At 46.9% G+C, this 23,375-nt stretch overlaps 1 protein-coding gene across 2 annotated transcripts in view; it reads left to right on the top strand.

Annotated features, from left to right (window-relative positions):
• EPB41L4B (erythrocyte membrane protein band 4.1 like 4B) overlaps nucleotides 1–23,375 on the top strand; it is a 574,953-nt gene that overhangs the window by 536,432 nt on the left and 15,146 nt on the right. For both annotated transcript variants that reach the window (XM_063922726.1, XM_063922725.1), the window contains one exon: nucleotides 18,164–18,231. In XM_063922726.1, the coding sequence (XP_063778796.1) occupies nucleotides 18,164–18,231 (68 nt within the window). The remainder of the gene's footprint in view (nucleotides 1–18,163; nucleotides 18,232–23,375) is intronic.

Genomic DNA, 23,375 nt, shown 5'->3' with positions numbered 1-23,375 from the left:
AAAAGAAACCTGAGATAACGTTTCCTCCCTCTCATGAACTGAACACCCTATTTGAAAAAGTCTGGGAAAGCCCTGACAGAAAGTTTCAAATTCCCAAAAGGATTCCGGTGGCTTATCCGTTTCCCTCTGTGGATAGGGAAAAGTGGGAATCGGCCCCCATTGTAGACAAGGCCCAATTGCGTTTGTCAAAAAAGGTGGCTCTCCCGTCACCTGACACGGCAGCCCTTAAGGACCCTGCGGATCATAAACAGGAAAGTACGTTAAAATCCATTTATGCGACCACAGGTACGCTACTCAGACCGGTCATTGCATCTGCGTGGGTGAGTAGTGCTATCGAAAGGTGGGCAGATAACTTGTCATCTGATATAGATGCCCTAGATATGGATAGCATCCTCTGGACGCTGTGTTATATCAAGGACGCTGCAGCTTACCTAAAGGAAGCTGCAAGAGATATTGGCCTTTTGGGATCAAAGGCCAATGCCATGGCGGTCTCAGCTAGGCGAGCATTGTGGATTCATCAATGGAATGCGGATGCTCACTCCAAGAAGAATATGGAGTCTCTACCATATAAAGGTGGTGTCTTTTTTGGTGACGGCCTCGCAGATTTGGTATCTACGGCTACCGCGGGTAAGTCCTCCTTTTTGCCTTACGTTCCTTCACAACAAAAGAAAACATACCACTATCAAATGCAGTCCTTTCGGCCCAATAAATACAGAAAAGGGCTTCCTTCCTTGCAACTAGAGGAAGGAGAAAGGGTAAAAGATTACCAGCCGTGGTGGGTTCCAGGAACAGAAGTCCTCCCCGACTTCTGCCAAATCCAGCGCGTGACGCTGGGGCTCCTCTGCGGGAGTCCGCATCGGTGGGGGCACGTCTCAAACTCTTCAATCAGTTCTGGGTTCGTTCGGACCTGGACCCATGGGTTTTACAAAAAGTATCCCAAGGGTACAAACTGGAGTTTCAAGAAGTTCCCCCTCACCGTTTTTTCAAATCGTCCTTACCAGCTTCTCTGCCGGACAGGGAGGTAGTTTGCGACGCAATACAAAAGTTGTGTCAAAATCAGGTCATCGTCAGGGTTCCCCAGTCACAACAGGGAGAAGGCTTTTATTCGAGCCTGTTTGTGGTCCCAAAGAGATGATGGTTCTCCTTCGCAAACAAGGAGTCACGATTATCCCATACTTGGACGATTTCCAGAGACCAGTTGGCACAAAATGTTGCACTCTCCCTGACAGTTCTTCAGCAACATGGTTGGCTCCTAAACTTGCCAAAATCACAGTTGATTCCGACGACGCGGTTGTCGTTTTTGGGAATGTTATTGGACACAGAACTACAGAGAGTCTTTCTTCCAGTGGAAAAGGCTCTGGAACTTCAGAGTCTGGTCAAACAAATTCTGAAACCAGCAAGAGTGTCAATCCATCAATGCATTCGGTTGCTGGGGAAGATGGTTATGGCCTACAAGGCCATTCAGTTTGGCAGGTTCCATGCCAGAGTGTTCCAGTGGGACCTGTTGGACAAGTGGTCCGGGTCCCACCTACACATGCACCGGAGAATAATCCTGTCTTCCAAGACCAGGGTCTCACTCCTGTGGTGGCTGCCCCCTCCTAGAGGGGTGCAGGTTCAGGATCCAGGACTGGATCCTAGTAACCACAGATGCAAGCCTCCGAGGCTGGGGGGCAGTCACGCTGGGAGAAAATTTCCAAGGAAGATGGTCAAGTCAGGAATCTTGTCTCCACATAAACGTTCTGGAGTTAAGGGCCATTTACAACGGCCTTCTGCAAGCGGAACATCTTCGAGATCTGCCCGTACTGATCCATTCGGACAATGTAACAGCAGTAGCGTACATAAATCGTCAGGGCGGAAGGAAAAGCAGAGCGGCGATGGCAGAAGCCACAAGGATTTTCCGCTGGGCGGAAAAGCATACAAGCGCTCTGTCAGCGATCTTCATTCCAGGAGTGGACAACTGGGAAGCAGACTTCCTCAGCAGACACGATCTCCATCCAGGAGAGTGGGGCCTCCACCAAGAAGTCTTCGCAGAGGTGACAAGTCGTTGGGAAGTTCCTCAAGTAGACACGATGGCATCTCGTCTCAACAAGAAGCTTCAGAGATATTGTTCCAGGTCAAGGGACCCTCAAGCAATTGCAGTGTATGCACTGGTGACACCGAGGGTGTTTCAGTCGGTGTATGTATTCCCTCCACTTCCTCTCATTCCAAAAGTTCTAAAGATCATAAGAAGAACAAAGATTCGGGCGATCCTCATTGTCCCAGACTGGCAAAGGAGGGCTTGGTATCCAGATCTCCAGGAATTACTCATAGGAGATCCCTGGCCTCTTCCTCTGGGGAGGAACTGTTACAGCAGGGGCCATGCGTGTATCACCGTGGCTACGTTTGACGGCATGGCGGTTGAGCGCAAAATCCTAGCCCGTAAGGGTATTCCCAGTGAAGTCATTCCCACACTTATTCAGGCTAGAAAAGGGGTAACGTCTAAACATTACCACCGTATTTGGAGAAAATATGTTTCTTGGTGTGAATCCAAGAAGGCCCCTACGGAAGAGTTTCAGCTAGGACGTTTTCTCCATTTTCTACAGGCAGGTGTGGATGCGGGCCTAAAATTGGGCTCAATTAAGGTACAGATTTCAGCCTTATAGGTTCTCTTTCAGAAACAATTGGCCTCCCTTCCAGAAGTTCAGACTTTCGTGAAAGGCGTGTTGCACATCCAACCTCCATTTGTGCCTCCAGTGGCACCATGGGATCTTAATGTGGTGTTGCAGTTCCTTCAATCACATTGGTTTGAACCTTTACAGAAGGTGGAGTTGAAGTTCCTCACTTGGAAAGTGGTCATCCTATTATTGGCCTTGGCATCTGCAAGGCGGGTGTCTGAGTTAGCGGCCTTGTCTCACAAGAGCGCTTATTTGATCTTCCATGAAGATAGATCTGAATTGAGGACACGTCGGCAATTTCTACCGAAGGTGGTTTCCTCTTTCCACATGAACCAACCTATTGTGGTGCCTGTGGCTACTGACGCCTTCGCTGAGTCAAAGTCTCTGGATGAGGTCAGAGCTTTGAAGATTTATGTCGCCAGAACGGCTCAGGTTAGGAAAACAGAGGCTCTGTTTGTCCTGTATGCTCCCAACAAGATTGGGTGTCCTGCTTCCATGCAGACCATTGCACGCTGGATCTGTAATACGATTCAGCATGCTCATTCCACGACTGGATTGCTGTTGCCGAAATCGGTGAAGGCCCATTCTACTAGAAAGGTGGGCTCGTCCTGGGCGGCTGCCCGGGGGATCTCGGCATTGCAACTATGCCGGGCAGCTACTTGGTCGGGTTCAAACACTTATGCAAAGTTTTACAGATTTGATACCCTGGCTGATGATGACCTCAAGTTTGGTCAATCGGTGCTGCAGAGTCATCCGCACTCTCCCGCCCGTTCTAGAGGTTTGGTGTAACCCCATGGTTCTATGGTGACCCTAGCATCCTCTAGGCCGTATGAGAAAATAGGATTTTAATACCTACCGGTATATCCTTTTCTCTTAGTCCGCAGAGGATGCTGGGCGCCCGTCCCAGTGCGTACTGTATCTGCAGTTAGTAGTTGTGGTTACACACATCTTGTATTATGTTTATGATCAGCCTGTTGCTGAAATTGTTCATGCCGTTGGCTTGTGTTCTGTTGAATGCCACATGGTGCGGCATGCGTGTGGTGTGAGCTGGTATGAATCTCACCTTAGTTTAACAATAAGTCCTTTCCTCGAAATGTCCGTCTCCCTGGGGACAGTTCCTATAGCTGGGGTCTGGAGGAGGGGCATGGAGGGAGGAGCCAGTTCACACCCTTTGAAAGTCTTGGGGTGCCCATGTCTCCTGCGGATCCGGTCTATGCCCCATGGTTCTATGGTGACCCCAGCATCCTATACGGACTAAGAGAAAAGTATTTACCGTTAGGTATTAAAATCCTATTTTTCTTCATATTAACCCAGTTTTCACCGACCACAGTACCCGGTGGGGATGCCAGCAGGGGGAGCAGGTCGGACCTGAGGCCCCTCCCCCCCAGCCCCAGGGCGCCATTTCAGCAATGTTCCCGCCCTGGAGCTACATATCTCTTCCTCACTCCTGACCAGCGGCCATCATAGATTGAGCTGAGCTGTTTCTAGGACTGCTGGGGCAAATCCTCCTCTGTAGAACCGCCTGATTGCCAACGCTGTGCTTCTTACAGGACACTTAAGTATACTTCCTGTCACTGGGACAGTGTTAAGAAAGAGTGCATACATTCAGGGTTGTGTGGTACAAACACCCTGTGATATTCATCCAGTGTTTACTGTGCTTTGATATATCTATTGTTAACACATATAGCCATACTGAGTATTACTTTGTATTGCTAGTCCACTGCAGTTTTATGGTACATAATTTCTGCATGGTACGCTTGTGACTATATCTGTGTGTGTGCATGTAGCTGCTGCGTGGTTGTTTTATTACAGGGTATTTCACTCAGTGGGCTATTCCTATATTGCTATACCTGAGGGGGCCAAGTGTTTCAGGTTTTCTTTCTGTTAATATAGGATTGTATCAGAAGATGTACTTACGGTGTATTTTTACTTGTGATTTATAGTCACCATATAGTCTATATCTCTTGAACTCCCCGTCTGTGCTATCATAGGCACACTTTACTGAGAGTTCTTGATACGTATAGTGCTGCTACACTTTGTACCAGGTTGCCCATTATTGTGCACATAGTTATGTCTGCTACACGTGGCAACGACGCTGGGGCTTCTCCCACACTGCGTGGTAATGAGGCCGCGGACGTAACAGCGGATAATATGGCAGCTGAGAGTTCAGGTTCAGGGGGTTCCTTACCCCCCAGTGGGTCGGTAGCACCTGGGGCATCACAAGACCCACCTTGGGCTACATTTTCCACATTGTTAAACACGCTTCTAACTAAATTGACGCTCCCTGTGAGACCACCTGTGCCACTGCAACAGTTTATGGTACCTGATGTTAACCCGCCATGGGCGGATCAGCATTTGAACTGATCTAAGAGTCACTCTCGCCCGCCTAAGACTAAGGGGGTCATTCTGAGTTGATCGCTCGCTAGCAGTTTTTAGCAGCCGTGCAAACGCTATGCCGCCGCCCACTGGGGAGTGTATTTTAGCTAAGCAGAAGTGCAAACGTTTTTATCGCAGAGGGCTTTCAAAAAAAATTTGTGTCGTTTCAGAGTAGCTCAAAACCTACTCAGCGCTTGCGATCACTTCAGACTATTCAGTTCCGGATTTGACGTCACACACCCACCCAGCATTCACCCAGCCACGCCTGCATTTTCCCTGGCACGCCTGCGTTTTTCCGAACACTCCCTGAAAACGGTCAGTTGCCACCCAGAAATGCCCACTTCATGTCAATCAATCTGCGGCAACCAGTGTGACTGAAATGCATCACTAGACCCTGTGCAAAGCTGCATCGTTCGTTGTGCGCGTACGTTGCGCGTGCGCATTGCGCTGCATACGCACAACTGCAGTTTTTTAGCCTGCGAACAAATGCAGCTAGCGATCAACTTTGAATGACCACCTAAGTCGTCTTCTAAACCGGCCATTACCTCCTCCCAATCCACTGCTGTTCCAGACACGTCCTCTGACGAGGGCAGTGCATATACTGATCCCACAGACACTGACACAGATGTTTCTGATGGGGAAGGGAAGTCATTGGTGGATGTCCCGAATTTGATTGAGGCATTCAGGCTCATTCTTCAGGTGTCTGATGATCCTGAGACTGTCTCCAAGAAACCGGATAGGTTTAAACGTAAGAAGGTGGTTAAACAAGTTTTACCTCATTCTGAACATCGGGTTGACATTCGTCAGGAATCCTGGGAAAATCCGGGGACAAAATTCACACGGAATAAGAGACTGTTGGATAGCTATCCTCTCTCTGCGGAGATATGTAAAAATTGGGAAACCCCTCCGCCTGTAGATTCTCATGTGGCGCATATGGTTGTTTCCTCTGCTCTGCCAGTAACTACCGTCACCTCTCTGAAGGAACCGACGTGTGGAGGGCTGTTTAAAAGTTGATTTATACCCTAACGGGGGCTGTGCATAGGCCAACAATGGCAACGACTTGGGCTGCTGAAGCTGTTGAGGCGTGGGCTCAGGAGCTTGAGGCGAAACTGCCTTCCAACGCATCTGAGCATGCTCGACAATGTCTCTCGTATATTACCACGGCTTCTCTGTACCTTAAGGAGGCGGTCTCCGATGCCGGCGTGCACACGGCCAAGGCTGCTACTACATCCGTCTTGGCCAGACGTATCCTTTGGTTGAGATCCTGGTCGGTGGATATGGATTCCAAGAAAACCCTGGAGGTGCTTCCTTTCAAGGGAAACATTCTCTTTGAAGTAGTCGCTCGAGGTTACGCCATATCCTTCAAGAATCGTCCCCCTCATCGATTTTGCCTGACAGATAAGATTGTGGCTGATCTGGCTACTGCTAAAACAGCTTGCCTACCTAGTACGGCTCCTTCCACACAGAAGTCTAAAAGTACTTTCCCTCTGCCCTTTTGCCCTCCAGTATAAAGCAAAAGGTCAGGCGTACCCAAAGCAAGCTCGTGCTTCCAGACCTGCCAAGCCCAGACCGAAGTGTGCCTGGGCCGCCCATCAGCCAGCTTCCAAAACTGACAAGCCTGCCGCATGACGGGGCGAGCCTCCCTCTGGGACATCCCAGGCTGGGGGGCCGACTTCTAGGTTTTGCTCAGGAATGGTTGAAGACCACTTCAGATACCTGGATGAGGGAAGTCGTCGCTCGAGGTTATGCCATACCCTTCAAGAATTGTCCCCCTCATCGATTTTGCCTGACAGATGTGCCTCTGGATCTGGCAAAAGCAAACACTTTGCACTCGGTGGTACATTCACTTCTGACCACAGGAGTGGTAGTACAGGTGCTTCTGGCGAGAGGCAAAGAGTACTATTCACCGCTGTTCCTAGTCCCGAAACCGAACAGGTCGTCGCAGCCGATTCTCAATCTGAAGTCCTTGAACAAGCATGTACGGGTCTCCAAGTTTCGTATGGAAACACTACGCTCTATTGTTCTGGCCTTGGAGCCTGGGGACTATATGGTCTCCCTGGACATACAGGATGCCTACCTACATATTCCTATTGCGGTATCTCATAAGCAGTACCTGAGGTTTGCGGTTGGCAACCTTCATTACCAATTTCGGGCATTACCCTTTGATTTGACAACGGCTCCCCGAGTTTTCACCAAAGTTATGGCGGTCATGACGGCTACACTCCGCCGTCAAGGGGTCAGGATCCTACCGTACTTGGACGATTTGTTGATCCTAGCAAATTCCCCAGAACTTTTCCTGTGTCAACTCGATGTGACGGTCCAGTGCATGAAAGCCCACGGGTGGCTGATCAACTGGAAGAAATCCTCCCTGGTTCCTGCTCGGAGCATGTTACATCTGGGAGCGTTATTGGACACTCACAACCAACGGTTGTTCCTGTCTCAGGAGAAAGTCCTGAAGCTTCAGGACAGGACTCGATGCTTCCTATCTCGTCCACAAGTGTCGATACATTCGGCAATGCAAGTGCTGGTACTCATGGTGTCTGTTTTCGACATGGTGGAGTATGCTCAATTCCACTCTCGTCCTCTGCAGAAGTTAATTCTGACCAAGTGGGACGGCAGGGTCGGATCTAGAATTTTCTTTTAGGGGGGGGGCGGTTTACGGTTTAATTTTGACCCCTTCCCTATCCAGTCCCAACTCCTCCCCTCTTCAGTCTTTACTCCTCCCCTATCCAGTCCCAATTCCTCCATCACACAAATAAATATATTTTAAGCTTATTTGCTTTATTTTAGGCAAAACACTAAATAGCTATAAATAACAACAATAAAAGCAACAAACAATGAAATCGACAGAATATTCAACAACAAGTAATAAATAATCACAAGTAACTTTTTACAAAACAAAATCCATTCTTCAATTTCCAGTGTTTGCAAAGCGATCAATCACTCTGTCCAGGTCTACTGCAATTTCCCGATGAGTATGTAGAAGAGCTAAACCAGTTAACCTCTCCTGACCCATTTGGTTTCTCAACCACGTTTTTAAACGTCGTAAAGAATAGAAGCTCCTTTCAGCTGATGCAACGCTGATGGGCAAAGTTAAAAGAATTTTCAGAAGGGAGTTCACTAATGAAAAAATATCTTCATCACAGGCCTGCAGAGCTTCTTCCACGGACTCTGGAAGAGTTATGCAGTCAGCCGACCGTACCCACCTCTCTTTCCAGAGGTGAACCTCTGATAGTAGTGTCCATTCCAGCCCAGGTTTAGGACTTATTAGATCTCCATGAGTATTGCAAAATGCCCTTATTTTTAATGTCAGTGACTCAGTGTTCAAATGCAAGATGTTTCTTGGCAGCAAGCAAGTCCGCTCACAAGATGACAGTGTTTCAGCAGAAAGCCTGGTTTGTAAATCACCTATTACGGAATCCAGCAAAGAAATATAGATTTTCCTCCTATAGTAATCTTCTGGTGTTGAAAATTGAATATTTGCTCTATGCATTTGATTTTTTTTGGTTATTCGTGGTAGTTCTATTGAAACATCTAAGTTTGACAAAACCTGAGATGCTTTTGAAAATATATTTGAAAATTCTTCACTGCAATTTCTACGCTGTTTATTCAATGCTGACAGAAGATCAGTGACAAGGGTAGCAGCGCCAGTCAAATCTACAGTTTTCTTCTGGAACAGCCTACTAAGTGGTAGACACATTGTAAATATTGAGAGCTGGCAGTGCAATGCCACTACAAACTCAACATTTTGTATGGCACTTAACAAGGTCTGGGCTTTATCAGATGATGCTTGTTCTGTCCATTGAGATATGTATTCAAGTGCCTGAACAATTATTTCTAATCGGGCAAGAAACTGGATTAAGCATTCACTTCTTTCCACCCAACGTGTTTCGCACATACCCTTTAATTGTGCATCCACAACATTCATAAGAACATGGTTCCGCTTAGCTGAAGCATTAAAGAAACACACAACTTCCTTGATGATGCCGATACAGTTGCGTACACCCTGAACCTTTGAAGTCTTGGACATTGACAAGTTTAGTGTGTGATTAAAGCAAGAGCATCTAGTGGCATATTTAGCCTCCTTTCATATCTCTGCAACAGCACCTAACTGCTCTGAGATCATCAGGGAACAACCATCGGTACCAATCCCAACACAGGGGGTAATTCCAAGTTGATCGCAGCAGGAAATTTTTTAGCAACTGGGCAAAACCATGTGCACTGCAGTTGGAGGCAGATATAACATGTGCAGAGAGAGTTAGATTTGGGTGGGGTGTGTTCAATCTGCAATCTAATTTGCAGTGTAAAAATAAAGCAGCCAGTATTTACCCTGAACAGAAACAAAATAACCCACCCAAATCTAACTCTCTCTGCACATGTTATATCTGCCTCCCCTGCAGTGCACATGGTTTTGCCCAACTGCTAAAAAATGTCCTGCTGCGATCAACTTGGAATTACCCCCACAGTTCAGTAAATCTAAATTTAACTTTTTAATTTGCCTGATCACTAGCTGCCCCAAAACTTTGCCACTCACTTTAGGCTCAAAAGATGGTGATGAGTCCTTGAAACAAGCTTCATGAACATTTTCAAACGCAATGAAATCTTCGTATCTTTGGTTCTTGTATACATAACTCAAGCAGAGACTCAACTGAGAACTATGGAAAATATCTGTAGTTTCGTCAAATATCACACAGTAATATTTTGCCTCTTTCACACGCTCCACAATGACACTCCTAATTTCTTCCGCACAACAGTCAATCAGCTGGTTTTGAGTAGTTTTACTGATATACGTTGCATTTGAACATGAGTTCTCAAGATGATTTGCCAGAGCAGTATCCCCACTGTTAACTTTAAACCGCAGCAACTCTCTAAAATTTCCTTCATTTATCAGCGGCTCTACGTCTGCTTCTTTAAACAGCTCTCCATCATCCCTATTTCCTCGCAGAGGAATATTTTGTCTGGCAAGGAACATAATGGATTCAACTATAGGCTTTAATCTTTGTCTGTTCTCTTGGACCTGCTGTAGTCGCTGTGAACTAATCCTGTTCATAATATTCTTCTCTGGTGCATAAATGGCCTTCAGAAAGTCTTTTGCTGTGCTTGCACAGAATCCCTGTGGTATTGTTGCTTCTCATGAGTGCATAGGTATCCATCTTTGCCTAGCAGCTTTGCAAAAACAGTCAGGGGCTTTTTTACAAGCTTCTGAAGAGGAACGTTGATTGTGGGAGCCCCCCATTGCTGCCGTAACAAATAGGGCACAATATTTGCAGAAGACTCCTTTTTTAGCATCGGAGTACACCAACCATGGAAAACTGTCCAAATGAGATTGCTTTAGAAACCTTTTTTCCTCCTTCCCTTTCTTATTATGCATTGAAAATAGTAGCTTGTATCCAAGTGAAGGCTTCCATGGTCTTTGCAGTAGAGTCAATGTAGTTTCCAATATAATTTTTTTTAGCATACTGCCACAATCTTGCATCGTATTCACACAATCTTCAGCATATTCATCTTTTCTCATTTCATTAGTTTTTTCCACCTTACTGCAGTCTTCATCTTCCACTCTTCTCTTCTTTACTGTGAATAAATCCATAGTTTGCTGTCTGCGCTTCATTTCCTGGCTTGTAATCTTATGGCACAAAAAAAATAAAAAATGGACAAGTGGATTACTACAATGGACATACGGGAAGGTGGACGGAATTGTCTGAAAATACAGATGTGTCTTTGCGAACAAACGTGTCTGGAAATACAGACGTGTCTTCGTGATCAAACGTGTCTGAAAATACACACGTGTCTTGGCGAACAAACGTGTCTGAAAATACACACGTGTCTTGGCGAACAAACGTGTCTGAAAATACACACGTGTCTGGACAGAGAGATGGACCAATGTGTCTGAACACCAATTCATTAGACTCTTGCTGTAGTGAACAGACACTGTACTATTTAACAGCCATTGTCTCTTATTGACATCCCAAGAATAGAACAGCAGATTCTAATACCACTACAGGGCAAGTCTCCCATATCCAGAATTGTGAAATACAGAATATTCCGAAATAAGGAATTTTTTGAGCAAAACTAAGATAGTGGCACATTTGTGATTGTTCAATGTGCACAAACTTTGTGTAACACACAAAATTATAAAAAATACTGTATAAAATTATCTTCAGACTGTGTATAAGGTATATATGAAACAAATGAATTTCCTGCATGTACACAAACTTTGTTTCATGCACAAAATGACTCAAACTATTGTATAAAATCACCTTTAGTCTGTGGGGGGGTATTCAATTACCTGTAGTAATTTACTGCCAGTAATTATATCACCAGGTGCTATCCAATGAGCCCTGATGCCAGCGTTTATCAGGGGTTTGGTTTCACCTGCCTCAGGAAGGTGAAGCCAAATCCCTGATAAGTGGGCTTTTTTCCAGCAAAAATACATAGGTCTGTGGCTTTTCATGGACCCTATGTATTTTTACATAAAAATGGGAGGTTTTTGCACATCACAATAGGATAGGTGCGGGGGAATAAACAGTGAAAGATTTTTAAAATATTACTAAAACCCAGCTGTTTTTGCCAGCACAATATTTGTGGGGCTATTTGGATACCCACCTTCCCCCCCGGATGTGTCCCATCCCAAAGATCTGTCATTATGGTATGCAAGTATTCCGAAATATATAAAAATCCGATATCCAAAATACTACTGGTCCAAAGCATATATATATATATATATATATATATATATAAAGTCCAGAGGTGAAGCGCACACACTTAAAGGATGTTAGAAGGGTGCCGTGTCAATTGTTATTGATACCATAGTTCCCAATGCTTACCCTGAAAGGGTTTAGACAAAAGGAGACCAGCACACCACCATATGAAAAAATATGAAAAACATTTAATGAATCAGTAGCATTATCAGGCCTTTTGAAAAAAGTTTTTAGTACTCATCATGAGGCTTTCAGCAGTATTCAAGCAGAACAGCCATCATATTTTTTCATATGGTGGTGTGCTGGTCTCCTTTTGTCTAAACCCTTTCAGGGTAAGCATTGGGAACTATGGTATATATATATATATATATATATATATATATATATATATATATATATAGGAGACTCAGAAATGTGAGAGAGTCCTATCGCACAGGTATAATTGCAGGCTATTCTTATGGATAGAGTGGACTTCAATAAGTCCTTACAGTATAACCATGTATGTACCCCAATATTCATAATTATTAACAACATATGTGTATCAAAATGGGGTGCTACCTTAGACACTGGTTTAGGTAATGTACAACACAAAAGAACAAAAGCTGTCTGTAATAGGTGCACTTATAAGTTTTAAAACATTCCTTTTATTTAATAATATTAAAAATGAAATATCACGTCCTTGTCAGTGAAATATTAAAATTATAGAGAGATGCGTGTAAAGGTACAGAAAGAAAATGTGTATAAAAATACTATACCAAAAAACCTGTGTTTATTTGTCCTCTATTTGGTTAGTTTCTCATAAATAACAACGTACACATTCTATGAGGTATCAACTTGGAATTGTATTTACAATTATATATTAACCGGGTTCAGTATGGGATCCTGATGATCAGGAAACCGACGCCAGAGTCCCAGTGACGACAGCAGCGTGTCCCCTTGCGGGCTCGCTGCACTCACCACGTTCCAGGCCTGGTGGTGAGCTTTGCTCGCCACACTATTAAATTCCCCCTTGGGGGGTGGTGTGGACAACCCCCCGAGTAGGAATTAGGGGCCCCATTTGGGATTCCGTCTGCTGGCATTTCCTTGGCTGTCTGTATCCTGATCGCCGGGAAAGTGACTGCTTCCCAATTAACCACCTACTGTACAAGGTGGCCCTGCTGTAGTCTCACAAATAAGTAGTAGTTACCACTGTCTTCAAGTTTCTGTATAATATTGGTCCTATAATGTGTATCAAACAGTCTATATATCAGTGGAAGAGATCCCTTGATTATAAATGACACCCTAATAGCTGGTAGGGATATATTGCCAGCCAAGCAGGCAAAGGATTTGTTAGTGGGTGTTTGGTATAATAATCACTTCTACAACACATCAAATCAAAGTTCCCCAATATTACATCTATCCAAAGCTATGTTCATCATAATTTATGACACGTCATGTACAGTTGTGATACCTACAGTATAAAAGGTTGTAATCCCCTAATATTAGGGTATAGCAAGAAAATATATTAAATGAAAACAAATGTCTGGAGTAATTATTCTCATCTATTTCTCATCTTAATATAAGGTGCTGAAATAGAGTCAGTCAATCAAGGTTTATGATATGTTGACATTGTTATGAAATACAGTATTATAAACCTTGATGATTGACTGACTCTATATAAGCACCTTATATTAAGATGATAAATAGTATAAATGTGATAATAACTATAATTACTTAGAATAATTGTATCAATCAGAGATCTTTGGGATACTACCAACATTTATTGATACAAATGGTAACAAGTGGCATATTATTACCCCTTACGGGTGGTATTCAGTGTGCCGGCTGTTCAGTATACCGGCGCCGGAATCCCGACACCCGGCATACCGACAACTATTCTCCCTCTTGGGGGTTCGCGACTCCCCTGGACGTGCGCCACCGTGCCCGCAGCGTGGCAAGCGTAGCGAGCCCGCAAGGGGCTCATTTGCGCTCGCCCAGCTGTCGGCATGCCGGCGGTCGGGATCCCGGCGCCGGTAACCCGACCGCCGGCAAAACATACTACACCCACCCCTTACACATCTCCAATGCCGGATCCCACCCGGGAATTGGAAACGGGTCCTTCCCGGGTGGGATCCGGCATTGGACCTTAGAGGCTGCCTTTCCCAACCCAGCAATTTGGCGGGTCGTCTTGCTATGGGGGGTGGGACTGGAAATACATGTGATCTGTGTGGAGTTTATATGTTTATGTCATGTGAAATTTTAAAATTATTAAACAGTACTTCACTATGGGGGTCATTCTGACCTGATCGCATGCTGCCGTTCATCGCAACGTAGCGATCAAGTCAGAAGTGCGCATGCGCCGCAGTGCGCCGGCGCATGGCTGACAGGCGACTGCTGTTTTTGCCTAGCGATCGACTCTGCCTGATTGACAGGCAGAGGTGTTCGCTGGCCGGGAGGAGGCGGCACAGCGGCGTTTGGCCACCGTTTTGTAGGCGCGGTCCGTCCAACGCAGGTGTGGCTGGACCGTGTGTGTGGGGGGGGGGGGGGGGGGCGGTCCGCAGTGGCTGTGTGACGTCACACACAGCCGCTGCGACCCGGGCAGCGACGAGTAGCTCCCGGCCAGCACACAAAAGCTGCGCTGACCGGGAGCTACTCCTGAAGTACAAAAGCATTGGCGCTGTGCGATGCTTTTGTACTTCTACGACGGGGCAGGGACTGACATGCGGGGCGGACTAGAACCTGTGCTTGGCGTCCCCCCGCATGTCAGTGTGGATGATCGTAGCTGTGCTAAATTTAGCACAGCTACGATCAGGTCGGAATGACCCCCTATATTTGCTTATCCCATCCATTTTGGGTACATTTGAATGAGCCTAATGAGAAGTATGCTGTGAGATGTGACATCTGCTGTATCCGAAGCGGCCTATTTATGAACAACCTACATATGCAGTAGCGCTGGATCTCTCCCAGTGATATATAAACTATTTGATGCATTTTATAGGACCAATAATATACAGGAACTTGAAGACACTTGTAACTAATACTCATTTGTAAGACTACAGCGGGGCCACCTTGTAGGTGGTTAATTATACGGTGAAGACAATTCCAAGTTGATACCTCATAGAATGTGTACGGTGTTATTTATGAGAAACTAACCAAATAGAGGACAAATTAGCAGACACAGGTTTTTTTGTATAGTATTTTTATACACACTTTCTGTACTTTTACGCTCGTCTCTATAGTTTTAGTATAGGACGTGATATGTCATTTTTAACATTATGAAATACAAGGTATGTTTTAAAAGCTACTGTATAAGGGCACCTACAGTATTACAGACACCCTTTATTGTATTGTACATATGGGAGACTAAACCTGTAATACCCTGCCTAGGGAATTTAACAATAAGATCTCTTACCGGTTGTATGGCCCCTCTGCAACAGGCTGGTCCCTGTGGCTGACTGGCAGGATGGTCCCTCTTCAACACGCTGGTCCCTGTGGCTGACTGGCAGGATAGTCCCTCTGGGTGCAGGAATGCAGTGTGCTCTCACTCTGTGCAGCAAAGTAAAGTGGAACACAGGACAGAAAGAAATGGAACGCACAGTTCCATTATGCTTCCTCTTACTGTGTACACAGAACAGGTTCTACCCTCCCAACACTATACTGTTTCTATTAGCCCACAGGCCTGTCATGTAACTGTAGCCACGCCCCCAGCACACAGCCACTTCCTGACCTCGTCTTATCAGCACTGTTTAGATGCCGGGAGAAGAAAGCAGTCTCAATCAACAAAATATGTTGATTTACTGTCGTCCAGGCCAAAGGGGTGAGTGGGGAGGAAGGGCACCTGCTGTGAGATGCTGCGTCTGGGAGCTCGGCTCGGCGCCACTGACAATAGCTGACAGCCAGCTGAGCGAGGAAGGGAGGAGGGAGCGTGACTTCACAGACAGTTTGTCTGTCTGTCGGACGGAGTTTGCTAGGGGGGGTGACCGCCACCATCGCCCCCTCTCTATCCGTGCCTGTGGGATGGCCTTCCTCACCGGATCAGATCTTACATGGTCTCATTGTCTCCGGACAATGATCCAGTGGATCCAGGACTAACAATGAGCAGGGCCCACTGAATGATCCAGTGGATCCAGGACTAACAATGAGCAGGGCCCGTCCCTTCTGGATATCCAACTGGGTCCTTCTGACGACGGATGCCAGTCTGAGAGGTTGGTGGACCAAGGAGGAGTCTCTGCTCCCGATCAATATTCTGGAACTGCGGGCGGTGTTCAATGCGTTGACAATGGCCCATCATCTACTACAGAACAGACCTGTTCAAGTACAGTCAGACAACGCCACCACGGTGGCGTACATAAATCATCAAGGCGACATTCGAAGTTGCATGGCAATGAGGGAAGTATCACGGATTCTTCAGTGGGCGGAGCGCCATCTGCCGGCCATACCCGCAGTGTTCATTCCGGGCATCCTGAACTGGGAAGCGGACTATCTCAGTCGTCAGGACGTACACGCAGGAGAGTGGAGCCTCCATCTGGAGGTGTTTCAACTTCTCGTGGACACGTGGGGCCTTCCAGATGTGGATCTGATGGCATCTCGACACCATCACAAGGTTCCGGTATTCGGAGCATGGACAAGGGATCCTCAAGCTGCGTTCGTGGACACTCTGGCAATTCCATGGAACTTTCAGCTCTCGTATGTGTTCCCTCCGGTGTCACTCCTGCCCAGAATAATACGTAAGTTCAAGCAAGAAGAAGGAAACCTGCTTCTGGTCGCTCCAGCGTGGCCCAGACGGCACTGGTTCTCCGATCTAATGGGTCTCTCGTGGGATCGTCCCCTTCTACTTCCACAATGACCAGACCTCCTCATTCAGGGCCCTTGTGTTTACCAGGATTTGGCCCGTCTGGCTTTGACGGCATGGTACTTGAAGCTTCCTTCCTGAGGGCCGAGGGTTTTTCTGAGGCGGTCGTTCAAACTATGTTGAAGGCCCATAAGCCGGCTTCTGCTCGGATCTACCATAGGGTCTGGAATGCTTACTTTACTTGGTGTGCGTCTCACAATCATAACGTTTTCAAGTTTAGTACTGCCAAACTATTTGCCTTTCTACAACAGGGCCTGGACTTAGGCCTGCGTCTGGCCTCCCTCAAGGTTCACATCTCTGCCTTGTCGGTCAGAGAAAAATTGGTACCCTACCTGATGTCCATACATTCACTCAGGGGGTATTGCGGATTCAGCCTCCTTATGTGCCACATGTAGCCCCTTGGGACTTGTCGGTGGTTTTGAAGGCCTTACAAGAGTCTCCATTTGAGCCTCTTGCCTCTGCTGACCTTAAGTGGCTTTCCCTTAAGGTCCCATTCTTGCTGGCGATTGCTTCAGCTAGAAGGGTCTCGGACTTGGGTGCCTTATCCTGTATATCTCCCTATTTGATTTTTCACCGTGACCGGGCGGTTCTTAGAACGCGGCCTGGTTATTTGCCTAAGGTGGTGTCTTCCTTCCACCTTAACCAGGAGATTGTGGTTCCGGCCTTTAATTCTCCTGAGTTGTCTTTCAAAGAGCGGTCTTTGGATGTGGTATGGGCTCGCCGTATCTATGTGAAGAGAACATCCTCCATTAGGAAATCTGATTCTCTTTTTGTATTGTTTGGTTTTCACAAACGTGGCTGGCCTGCTTCCAAGCAGACTTTGGCCAGATGGATTAGAATGGTGATTGCACATGCTTATGTACAGGCTGGTCGTCCGGTTCCTGCTAGTATTGAAGCCCATTATACTCGGTCGGTGGGACCTTCTTAGGCGGCCCACCGTGGTGCGACCCTTGAACAATTGTGCAAGGCGGCAACGTGGTCTTCACGAACACGTTTATAAGGTTCTATGCCTTTGATACCGCCGCTTCCCAGGATGCTTCCTTTGGACGCCGGATTCTTGTGCCCGCTACAGTGCATCCCCTCCCATAAGGAACTGCTTTAGGACATCCCCGATGTGAATCCTTAAGGAGCCCAGTGTACCCCGCAGCAGAAAACGAGATTTATGGTAAGAACTTACCGTTGTTAAATCTCTTTCTGCGAGGTACACTGGGCTCCACAAGGCGCACACCCTGACACACTTAGCTTCTTTGGGTTGGTATTGGCATAGCCACTGACACTCTCTCCTGTGGTGAGTGTGTGGTGTACTTGGCTACGAGCGGTTGTCGTCTCAGATACCTGTTACTGCATTGGGCTGGTTAACAAAACTGAGCTCCCTGTGCATGGAGGCGGGGTTATAGAGGAGGCGGCGCTGAGCATCTTGGTAACAGTCAAAAGCTTTGAGCCTGTTGGTGCCTCGGATCAAGATCCTACTCTACATCCCAATGTGAATCCTTGTAGAGCCCAGTGTACCTCGCAGAAAGAGATTTAACAACGGTAAGTTCTTACCATAAATCTCGTTATTTATGTGCAATAAATCAAAATCTCCTCTTTTTTTGTTTCTGTAGCAACAATACCTTCCAAATATACAACCGAGTCAGCAGCACTGGCATCCTCACACATCTCCAAATATCAGGTATGATATTTCTTTGATTACTTTACAAAGGTTTTTCATAAGTGCGTATATGGTAAGTGTAGTTCTTATAAGCAAAAAAGTAATACAGACTTTGCAAGTCACTGTTGACTAAATAGAATTATTGCTATGTACACTTCAGCAACACTTGTGTAGGGACATTAATTTACATCGATGTAGAAACACCCAAAGGAACACCGATGCAGCTAATGAGTAATCTTGAAACCATGTAAATTTCGGCTTTGGAAGCAGTTCATTATGCATTGAATGCGGAAAAGATGAGTTGGCATTATTGTGATTGCATGTGTATTAATTATATATGCAAAATTTCTCTAACGTCCTAGTGGATGCTGGGAACTCCGTAAGGACCATGGGGATAGACGGGCTCCGCAGGAGACATGGGCACTTTAAGAAAGAATTTAGGTTCTGGTGTGCACTGGCTCCTCCCTCTATGCCCCTCCTCCAGACCTCAGTTTGATACAGTGCCCAGACGAGCTGTGTGCTTTTCAGTGAGCTCTCCTGAGTTTGCTGAGAGAAAGTATTTTGTTAGGTTTTTTATTTTCAGGGTACTCTGCTGGCAACAGACTCCCTGCATCGTGGGACTGAGGGGAGAGAAGCAGCCCTACTCTCTGAAGCTAGGTCCTGCTTCTTAGGCTACTGGACACCATTAGCTCCAGAGGGATCGTACGCAGGATCTCACCCTCGCCGTCCGATCCCAGAGCCGCGCCGCCGTCCCCCTCGCAGAGCCGGAAGACAGAAGCCGGGTGAGTATGAGAAGCAAAGAAGACTTCAAAGGCGGCAGAAGACTCCGTTCTTCACTGAGGTAACGCACAGCACTGCAGCTGTGAGCCATTGCTCCCACACACCTCACATACTCCGGTCACTGTAAGGGCGCAGGGGGAGGCGCCCTGGGCAGCATTTGGGACCTCTTTTGGCAAAAGTTAAACATATATACAGTTGGGCACTGTATATATGTATGAGCCCCCGCCAAAAATTGCATATTTAAGCGGGACAGAAGCCCGCCGCCGAGGGGGCGGAGCTTCTTCCTCAGCACTCACCAGCGCCATTTTTTCTCCACAGCTCCGCTGAGAGGAAGCTCCCCAGGCTCTGTCCTACAGATACACGGTAGAAGAGGGTAAAAAGAGAGGGGGGCACATAATTAGGCGCAAAAACAATATATAAACAGCAGCTACTGGGTTAACATTAAGTTACTGTGTTATTCCTGGGTTTATAGCGCTGGGGTGTGTGCTGGCATACTCTCTCTCTGTCTCTCCTAAGGGCCTTGTGGGGGAACTGTCTTCAAAAAGGGCATTCCCTGTGTGTGTGGTGTGTCGGTACGCTTATGTCGACATGTCTGATGAGGAAGGCTATGTGAAGCAGAGCGGGAGCAAGTGAATGTGGTATCTCCGCCGACACCTGATTGGATGGATATGTGGAAGGTTTTAAATCATAATGTTAATTCCTTGCATAAAAGGTTAGAAAGATCTGAAGCCTCAGGACAGTCAGAGTCCCAACCCTTTGCCTGATCCTATGTCGCAGAGGCCGTCGGGGTCTCAGAAGCGCCCACTATCCCAAATTGTTGACACAGATACCGACATGGATTCTGACTCCAGTGTCGAGTACGATGATGCAAAGTTACAGCCAAAATTGGCTAAATCCATCCGTTATATGATTATAGCAATTAAGGATGTGTTGCACATCACAGAGGAAACCCCAGTCCCTGACAAGAGGGTTCATATGTATGGGGAAAAGAGGCAAGTGGTGACCTTTCCCCCATCACACGAGCTAAATTAGTTATGTGAAAAGGCTTGGGAATCGCCAGATAAAAAACTGCAGATTTCCAAAAGGATTCTTATGGCGTATCCTTTCCCGCCAACGGACAGGTTACGCTGTGAATCCTCCCCTAAGGTGGACAAAGCTTTAACACGCTTATCCAAGAAGGTAGCCCTGCCATCACAGGATACGGCTACCCTCAAAGATGCTGCGGATCGCAAACAGGAGGTTACCCTGAAGTCCATTTATACACATTCAGGTACCTTACTGAGGCCGGCGATCGCGTCGGCCTGGGTGTGTAGTGCTGTAGCGGCATGGACGGATACCGTGTCTGAGGAAATTGATACCTTAGACAAGGATACTATATTGTTGACTTTGGGGCATATTAAAGACGCTGTCCTATATATGAGAGATGCTCAAAGAGACATTAGTCTATTGGGTTCTAGAATAAATGCTATGTCAATTTCTGCCAGAAGGGTCCTGTGGACTCGGCAATGGACAGGTGATGCCGACTCAAAAAGGCATATGGAGGTTTTACCTTACAAGGGTGAGGAATTGTTTGGGGAGGGTCTCTCGGACCTGGTCTCCACAGCTACTGCTGGAAAGTCACATTTTTTGCCATATGTTTCCTCACAGCCTAAGAGAACACCGTATTATCAAATGCAGTCCTTTCGTTCACAGAAAAACAAGAAAGTCTGAGGTGCGTCCTTTCTTGCCAGAGGCAGGGGCAGAGGAAAGAAGCTGCACAACACAGCTAGTTCCCAGGAACAGTAATCCTCCCCAGCCTCTACAAAATCCACCGCATGACGCTGGGGCTCCACAGGCGGAGCTAGGCCCGGTGGGGGCACGTCTTCGAAATTTCAGCTTCACTCCCAGGTGGATCCCTGGGCAATAGAAATCATGTCTCAGGGATACAAGCTGGAATTCGAAGAGATGCCCCCTCACCGATACCTCAAATCGGCTCTACCAGCTTCCCCCCACGACAGGGAAACAGTGTTAACAGCAATTCACAAATTGTATCTTCAACAGGTGGTGGTAAAGGTTCCCCTCCTGCAACAGGGAAGGGGTTATTATTCGACCATGTTTGTAGTCCCGAAACCGGACGGTTCGGTCAGACCCATATGGAATTAAAAATCCCTGAACATATACCTGAAAAGGTTCAAGTTCAAGATGGAATCGCTGAGAGCGGTCATCGCAAGCCTGGAAGGGGGGGATTTTATGGTGTCTCTGGACATAAAGGATGCATACCGTCATGTCCCCATTTATCCACCTCATCAGGCGTACCTCAGATTTGTGGTACAGGATTGTCATTACCAATTTCAGACGTTGCCGTTTGGTTTCTCCACGGCACCGAGAATATTTACCAAGGTAATGGCGGAAATGATGGTACTCCTGCGAAAGCAAGGAGTCAAAATTATCCCATACTTGGACGATCTCCTCATAAAAGCGAGATCGAGAGAGCAGTTGCTGATCAGCGTAGCACTTTCTCTGGAAGTGTTACGGCACCACGGCTGGATTCTAAATATTCCAAAGTCGCAGTTGGTTCCTACGACTCGTCTGCCTTTCCTGGGCATGATTCTAGACACAGACCAAAAAAGAGTTTATCTCCCGATGGAGAAAGCTCAGGAACTCATGACACTGGTCAGGAACCTATTAAAACCAAAACAGGTGTCAGTGCATCACTGCACTTGTGTCCTGGGAAAGATGGTGGTATCATACGAGGCCATTCCCTTCAGCAGGTTCCATGCGAGGACCTTTCAATGGGACTTACTGGACAAGTGGTCCGGATCACATCTTCAGATGCATCGGTTAATCACCCTATCCCCCAGGGCCAGGGTGTCACTCCTGTGGTGGCTACAGAGCACTCACCTTCTCGAAGTCCGCAGATTCGGCATTCAGGACTGGGTCCTGGTGACCACAGACGCAAGCCTCAGAGGGTGGGGTGCAGTCACACAGGGAAGAAATTTCCAAGGTCTGTGGGAGACTTGCCTTCACATCAACATCCTGGAAGTAAGGGCCATATACAACGCCCTACGTCAAGCGGAGACCCTGCTTCGCGACCAACTGGTTCTGATTCAGTCAGACAATCTCACCGCAGTAGCTCATGTAAACCGCCAAAGCGGCACAAGGAGCAGAGTGGCGATGGCGGAAGCCACCAAGATTCTTCGCTGGGTGGAGAATCACGTAAGCGCACTGTCAGCAGTGTTCATCCCGGGAGTGGACAACTGGGAAGCAGACTTCCTCAGCAAACACGACCTCCACCTGGGAGAGTGGGGACTTCATCAGGAAGTCTTCGCACAAATTACAAGTCAGTGGGAACTGCCACAGGTGGACATGATGGCATCCCGCCTCAACAAAAATCTACAGCAGTATTGCGCCAGGTCAAGAGACCCTCAGGCTGTAGACACCCTGGTGACACCGTGGGTGTTCCAGTCGGTCTATGTATTTCCTCCTCTTCCTCTCATACCCAGGGTGTTGAGGATAATAAGAAAAAGAGGAGTGAGAACAATACTCATTGTTTCAGATTGGCCACGAAGGACTTGGTATCCAGATCTGCAAGAAATGCTCACAGAGGACCCGTGGCCTCTTCCTCTAAGACAGGACTTGTTGTAACAGGGGCCCTGTCTGTTCCAAGACTTACCGCGGCTGCGTTTGACGGCATGGCGGTAGAACGCTGGATCCTAGCAGAGAAAGGCATTCTGGATGAGGTCATTCCTACGCTGATAAAGGCTAGGAAGAACGTGACAGCTCAACATTATCACCGTATATGGCGGAAATATGTTGCTTGGTGTGAGGCCAGGAATGTTCCTACGGAGAAATTCCAGCTGGGCCGTTTCCTTCACTTCCTACAGTCCGGAGTGAATTTGGGCCTAAAATTGGGTTCCATTAAGGTCCAGATTTCGGCCCTATCCATTTTCTTTCAAAAAGAGTTGGCTTCTCTACCTGAAGTTCAGACGTTTGTAAAGGGAGTGCTGCATATTCAGCCCCCTTTTGTGCCTCCAGTGGCACCTTGGAATCTTAACGTGGTGTTGAGTTTCCTGAAATCCCACTGGTTCGAACCACTCAAAACGGTGGAGTTGAAATATCTCACGTGGAAGGTGGTCATGCTATTAGCCTTGGCTTTGGCTAGGCGTGTGTCAGAGTTGGCGGCTTTGTCACATAAAAGCCCCTATCTGGTTTCCATGCGGATAGAGCAGAATTGCGGACCCGTCCACAATTTCTACCGAAAGTGGTTTCGTCCTTTCATATAAACCAACCTATTGTGGTGCCTGTGGCTACTACTGACTTGGAGGATTCCGAGTTACTTGATGTGGTCAGGGCTTTGAAGGTTTATGTAGCCAGAACGGCTAGGGTCAGGAAGTCTTTGTTTATCC

This window comes from Pseudophryne corroboree, chromosome 5 (genome assembly GCF_028390025.1).
Source record: "Pseudophryne corroboree isolate aPseCor3 chromosome 5, aPseCor3.hap2, whole genome shotgun sequence".
Classification (NCBI taxonomy): Eukaryota; Metazoa; Chordata; class Amphibia; order Anura; family Myobatrachidae; genus Pseudophryne; species Pseudophryne corroboree.
The sequence above is the reverse complement of the archived record's forward strand: the minus strand, read 5'-3'. Positions and strand labels throughout refer to the sequence as shown.